General features: G+C 64.6%; 2 protein-coding genes across 2 annotated transcripts; one reads left to right on the plus strand and one right to left on the minus strand.

Annotated features, from left to right (window-relative positions):
- Positions 1–59: 59 nt before the first annotated feature.
- Positions 60–2,193, plus strand: RAC3 (Rac family small GTPase 3). The gene is made up of 6 exons (XM_077756572.1): positions 60–73; positions 174–443; positions 653–770; positions 899–961; positions 1,373–1,532; positions 1,734–2,193. The coding sequence occupies exons 1-6, from the start codon at positions 60–62 to the stop codon at positions 1,862–1,864; spliced, it is 756 nt and encodes a 251-aa protein (XP_077612698.1). The 3' UTR covers positions 1,865–2,193.
- Positions 2,194–3,667: 1,474 nt separating this feature from the next.
- Positions 3,668–5,046, minus strand: DCXR (dicarbonyl and L-xylulose reductase). Its single transcript, XM_077756584.1, has 7 exons — positions 5,001–5,046; positions 4,607–4,826; positions 4,472–4,514; positions 4,297–4,396; positions 4,145–4,209; positions 3,937–4,054; positions 3,668–3,828 (listed from the first exon to the last, which is right to left on the minus strand). Exons 1-7 carry the CDS (start codon positions 5,044–5,046, stop codon positions 3,725–3,727), a joined length of 696 nt encoding a protein of 231 aa, XP_077612710.1. The 3' UTR covers positions 3,668–3,724.
- Positions 5,047–5,877: the final 831 nt, after the last annotated feature.

The following is a 5,877-nucleotide window of genomic DNA, read 5'->3' on the forward strand; positions in this document are numbered from 1 at the left end:
GCCCGGCGTGCGCGCGCCCGGGCCCCGCACCCCAGCCCTCCGGGCGCGTCCCAGGGAACATGCCTGAGATGTCGTTGAGAAAAAGCAGCCGCGGGGGAAGGAAATCCAGAAGACCTGCGTCCCCGACCCCTCACAGTCCCCTTTCCCCGTGTGCCCACATACCTCCTTCCCAGTGCAACCCGAGTCCTGGGCCTTTTGCAATACAGAACTTTTATACTTTGTGATAATTCTGGGAAGCNTCTAGGCAGCCGCGGATCTGCTGGGCTGGGGCGCCTGCCTTCGCCTGGGGTTCCACAGAAGGGGGCTGCCCTTGCCGGGCAGCGGGCTGACGCCTGGCCCGGGAGCAACGCGATCTCGCCCTCTGCCCGCAGCGCCGTGGGGAAGACCTGCTTGCTGATCAGCTACACGACCAACGCCTTCCCGGGAGAGTACATCCCCACCGTGTGAGCGCCCGGGTGGGCGGGTCGGGGCCGGCGCGTCTCGGGGCCTCAGGCGCTGCCTCGCGGGCCCGGGGGCCGGGGGGGCTCCGAGGTCAGGCCCAGGCGGCCCTGGTCTGGGCTTCTCGGGTGGGGCCGGGGCGCTGCCAAGCCGCGGGTTCTGTGCGGGCCTGAGAGCCCACCGCCTGGCCCGACCTTCCCGCTCTGCCTGGCAGTTTCGACAACTACTCTGCGAACGTGATGGTGGATGGGAAGCCGGTCAACCTGGGGCTGTGGGACACGGCCGGGCAGGAAGACTACGACCGGCTGAGGCCCCTGTCCTATCCCCAAACTGTAGGTGACGACAGGGCCAGCTCCGGGAGCTGGGTGGGGTCCTTGTCCTGATATGTGTGTGTGTGGGGGGGTGCCATTTGGAGGTCCTTGACCATTCCCACCAGGACCCCCTCACCTTTTCTCCCAAGGATGTCTTCCTGATCTGCTTCTCCCTGGTGAGCCCGGCATCCTTTGAGAATGTTCGAGCCAAGGTAGGGCAGTGGTGCAGGGAGGGCTTGTCTGCTGGAGACGGGGCTGTTCGGAGGACCTGCCTTGGCAGGGCGGGGGTCTCTTGCCTGAAGACCTTAGGCAACCTGTCCTTCGGAGGCAGGGGAGGTCTTGGCATGGGGTCTGAAGGTGACGCAGGACAGTGATGAGGGCCCCGGTGGGGTAGGGGTGGTGGGTGAGGCTCTCAGAGAAGGGAGGGTCAATAGGTCCTTGAAACTTCCTGGTAAGCATTTTGTCCTTGGTCATTTTTGCACCAAGCCCAGTGACGGCTCCATGGAGGCTCAGGGTGGGTCCAGGGACCGGAAGGAGGGGACTCTTGGGAGCCGTGGCCTGCTGTGGGCATGGCTGCGGGAGAAGCCCTCAAGGGGTAGGGGTCAGAGCCTCTGTCCCCACAGTGGTACCCCGAGGTGCGACACCACTGCCCCCACACGCCCATCCTCCTTGTGGGCACCAAGCTGGACCTCCGTGATGACAAGGACACCATCGAGCGGCTGCGGGACAAGAAGCTGGCGCCCATCACCTACCCCCAGGGCCTGGCCATGGCCCGGGAGATCGGTGAGCCGGTGCTGCAGGGCCTTGGGGTAGGGGCGGGAAAGGGAGGAAAGGCCTGCTCTGGGGGGCACAGTGCTGCCCCCTGTGGGCCCCCACCAGCGCTGACCCATTACAGCGCTGACCCACCCCCCACTGCCGCCTCCCTTGCCATCCTCCCCCTCGCTGCCCCCCGTCCTCAGCGTCCCCCTCCCTCGCTGCCCCCAGGCTCTGTCAAGTACCTGGAGTGCTCAGCCCTCACTCAGCGGGGCCTGAAGACCGTGTTTGACGAGGCCATCCGGGCTGTGCTCTGTCCGCCCCCCGTGAAGAAGCCGGGCAAGAAGTGCACGGTCTTCTAGAGCCTGCTTCCAGAGCGGCCCCGCCCGGCCCGTGTTTGCTGTCGTGTTGCGATGTTTGGTGTCCCTGAGTCTGCTGTGGGGGAGTGGTGTGGGTGGGGAGGGGGAGAAGCATGGGGACAGGGCTGGGGCCGCGGAGTCCTGTCTGGGGTCCGGCTCCAGCGTTACCTGGCCCCCGCGGGAGGCTGGAAGGGAGCAGGGTCTCCCTCGGGCTGCGGGGCGGGTCCAGGGCAGCCCCAGGATGGGCTTCCTGATGGGGAGGTTGGGGGGATGGGGCCGGTTCATGCGCCCCAGGATGGGGAGGCCCTTTCTTATTTTATACAATAAACATTCTCCACCATCTCCTGCCTGCCTGGGTACTTGCCTCTCTGCCCTGGGGTGCCTGGCCCCTAACTTCGCCTGTTGACGGTACAGAGGGATGAGCTTGACCCATGCCCCGGGCAAGAGGAGAAAACGACCTTGCTCAGCTGTGTCAGTCGCCGAAGGGTGTGACCCAGATCCAAATGGGAGCAAGGGTGTGTAGCCCCTTTGGGGTGAAGAAAGCCCCTCTCGTGCTGACTTCAGGCCTCAGAGAGGGGCACGCGCAGGGGAGGTGGGCTTCGGTCCAGCAGTTCCCGCGTGCGGGGAGGGCACAGCCTGCAGCCAGGGCCGCCCTGGCTGCCTCCCCCACAGCCCCCCACACCCAGCGGGGCTGGCCCACACTGAGCTGAGTATTTAAGATGAGAAGCGGTCAGGAGGAGAGGCAGCCAGTGTAGACAAAAGTGTGGTGGTCAAGAGTGGTTGCTCTGGAGCAGCAAGGGGGCCATGTGTCAGTGCCAAAGTCAGAAATAGCGGGAGGGGAGGTGAAGGTCAGCCTGGGAGCCACGGTGCGGGAGCTGGACTTCACCCGAGGCCGCAGGGCGCCATTCCGGGCAGACGTCCGGTTTCGGCACCAGGCCTCCCCGTGGTGTGCAGAGCAGGCTCCCGCTGACCCGTTAGACCCAACTTTGAGATTTTCAGGGGTGTGGCTACAGCTGCTCAACTGCCTTTATTCACACTTACACAAGCTTACAATGAGCTGTACTAGAAACAAAATTAACAAATACCCCAAACACCCTTTTTTGTACACAGTGCCATCGTCGGTTTGTGGGGTGATTTGTGCCCGTGGCATCTGTGTGGTGCATGAAGGTGGGACAGGCACATCTGTGCCCTACCCCCCCCCCAAATTGGCGGGCGTCCCTACACAGTGGAGACTGGCAAGTTTAGAGTGGGGCCTGGCTTACTGCGAATCGTCTATACTTCAGGCGGTGGAGATGTGGGTGACACGTGCCAGCTCTCGTGTGCCCGGTCCTTTGTGAGCCACAAAGGCGAGACAGTGTTCTGATATTTGAAAACTATCCCCTGATTCAGCAAAGAAGCCGATCGGGTCACTGACAAATTAGCAAAGTTCCAACAACCCTTGTCCTCGTTTTACTTCTGACTCACTGAGTAATGTCGATGGGCATCAACCAGTGTCTACGCTGGGATCACAGTCACGGAGCTGGTGGTCAAACACCCCGCGGCTTCCACCCCACAAGCCTTGGGACAGAGCCAGAGGCCGTCCTGGGTCAAATTCACTGCCGCGCTCAGGAGCTGACCTGGGTGGCCTCGCTTCCCAGGCCCTGCCAGGGACTTGGCCGGGTCGGAAAATCTCCAGCTCAGGGGCCAGGCTGCCAGCTGGCCCGGGCTGTGAGCTGAATGGCTGCCTGCCTACCCGGGACCCTCCCCACCCCCAGCGCTGGGCTCTGCACCTGCCGCCCCCTTGCAGCAGTCAGCGTGCAAACCAGGTAGAAGAAATCATGTTTATTGGAAGGGGGGGGCCGGGGTGTGTGCGGCAGAGGAGACTCAGGTAGCCAGGAAGCCCCCATCCACCGGCACGGTGGAAGCCGTGGTCATGCCGCTCCGGTCACTCAGCAGGAAAAGGATGACGTCCACCACGTTCTCCACCTCTGTGGGCAGGGGGGCAGTCGGGGCGCAGGTGAAGGGAGCTGCCCTCCCACTTCTCACCTAGGCGGGGCTACGGGTGCAACCCCCAGCTGGGCTCCTGCCTGACTCACCAGCAAACCTGCCAAGTGGGATTCGATCCAGCATGGTCTTGGCCTTCTGGGGGTCGCTCCAGTTGGCCTGGCCCATGGGGGTCATTACCACTGTGGGGTTCACTGCATTCACGCGGATCTGCACCAGCACAGACAGGAGGTGAGCACAGCAGCCTAGGAGCCCAGGGCAGGAGGGCCGGGCGACGGGAGGCATCCCAGTGGAGCTCACCTTGTGTGGCCCCAGCTCCAGAGCCATCGCCCTGGTCAGCATGTCCATGGCACCCTTGGTAGAACCTGTGAGGAGGGGCGTGCCTGGAGCCTGGTGGCTGCAGGCTGGGGGGCGGTGGGCTTGGGGCCGGCGCACAGCCGGGGCTTACTCACAGTAGACACTGTGGTTGGTTATTGCGCGCTGCGAGGCCTGGCTGGAGACATTCACGATGGAGCCCGGGACTCCCCTAGCGATTAGGCCTCTGGCCACGATCTGGAATTGCAGAGGGAGCGTGAGGCACAACCAGTCACCCGCCAGCGCCCACCGCGGCCCTGAAGGCAAGCTCACCTGAGACACCTGGATGACAGCCCGAAGGTTCACGTGGAAGGATCTGGAGGCAGATGGAGAGGCCCTGGTCAGGGACTGGGGCTGCTGCTGCAGGGACAGCCCTTCCCTGGGGGTCCTCTACCCTGGCCAGCTCACGTGTCACACGCCTCCTTGGTGACCTCCAGGAAGGGCTGCAGCAGCGCCACGCCAGCGTTGTTCACCAGCAGGTCCACGGGGCCCACGCTGCCCAGTGCCCGCTCCGTGGCATCCCAGTCACCCAGGTCCACACACACAGGCTCCACCCCAGGGCACTGTGCGTAAGGTGGGGGTGGGGGAGACAGCTCCCAGAGGCTCCCTACCCAAGAAGGGGCACTGCCTCACAGACCTTTCAGCCTGACAGGGGGAGGGGCTAGAGACCCCGGGGGATCCAGCTACCTCTTTGGGGTTCAGAATGCAGGCTGCTGAAGGAGGTGGCAGAGGACCTAACGCGGCCCCTGGGCATCTCAGGGCTTGGCGACCTGGAGGCTGGCCCCTTCTCTGGCCGACCCACTTCCTACGCCCCAAGGCCTCAGGCCCCGGGCGGGCAAAGCAGCCATTTCTGCCGCCTTCCAAGCCCAGGGGCGTCTCCGTTCTGGTTCCGCCGGAGGCCGCGCGCCCTGGGAGGGGCTGCTGAGGGTCCCGGGCCAGGCCCAGCGCCCCGCGCCNGGCGTCCGGGCCGGGGGCGGGGCCGTGGAAATGGCGCCGCCCACGAGGGCGGGCCGGGCGCGGGGTCACTGGAGCGTGGAAGCGGGTCGGTGGCCTCGGGGAGCAGGGCGCGGAGAGCGCGGTTCCGAGCCGGGGTTGTTCCAGCGCAGGTGTGTGAGTGCCGGAGAGAGCGCGTAGCTGCACGTGCCGCGGAGAGCTCCGCGCTAACGTTTCTTGCCTTGTTTCTGAGAAGTTTGGCCGAAGGGATTGCGTAACCCGCACTCCCACCCCGCCCCACGCCCTGGGAGCGCTCCCGGGTTCACCCCAGCCCCCAAGGGACTAAAGAAACCTGAAGAAGCCGATGCCAGCAAAGCCCCGCCTCAACCCGGTGTGGTAGGGACCCTCCGCAAGGGAAAGCAAGGAACCTCCGGGTAGCCTGGCCGCGCACAGGCGGCGACGTCCCCGTGACCTTACAGCAGACCGCCTCGTCACACCGCGCGCGCGTGTGTGCGTTACCATATATGGGAGACAAAGTAGGAAATACATGAAAAGCGACACCGCTGGCATTCAGGGCTGGGCCTTGGGGACGATCCCAACTGAGCGGTACCCGCAGGAATGAACTTGCTTCCTGGGAAGAAAAGCCTCGCTGTCACGACTCTCTGTGCGGGAATCCGGCTGCATTGCTTGGGGGCTTGTCCGGGATTCGGAGACGTGTGTTTCCACCCCCTCTGCCACCGGGGATG

This window comes from Crocuta crocuta, unplaced genomic scaffold (assembly GCF_008692635.1).
Source record: "Crocuta crocuta isolate KB4526 unplaced genomic scaffold, BGI_CrCroc_1.0 scaffold50, whole genome shotgun sequence".
NCBI classification, from domain to species: domain Eukaryota; kingdom Metazoa; phylum Chordata; class Mammalia; order Carnivora; family Hyaenidae; genus Crocuta; species Crocuta crocuta.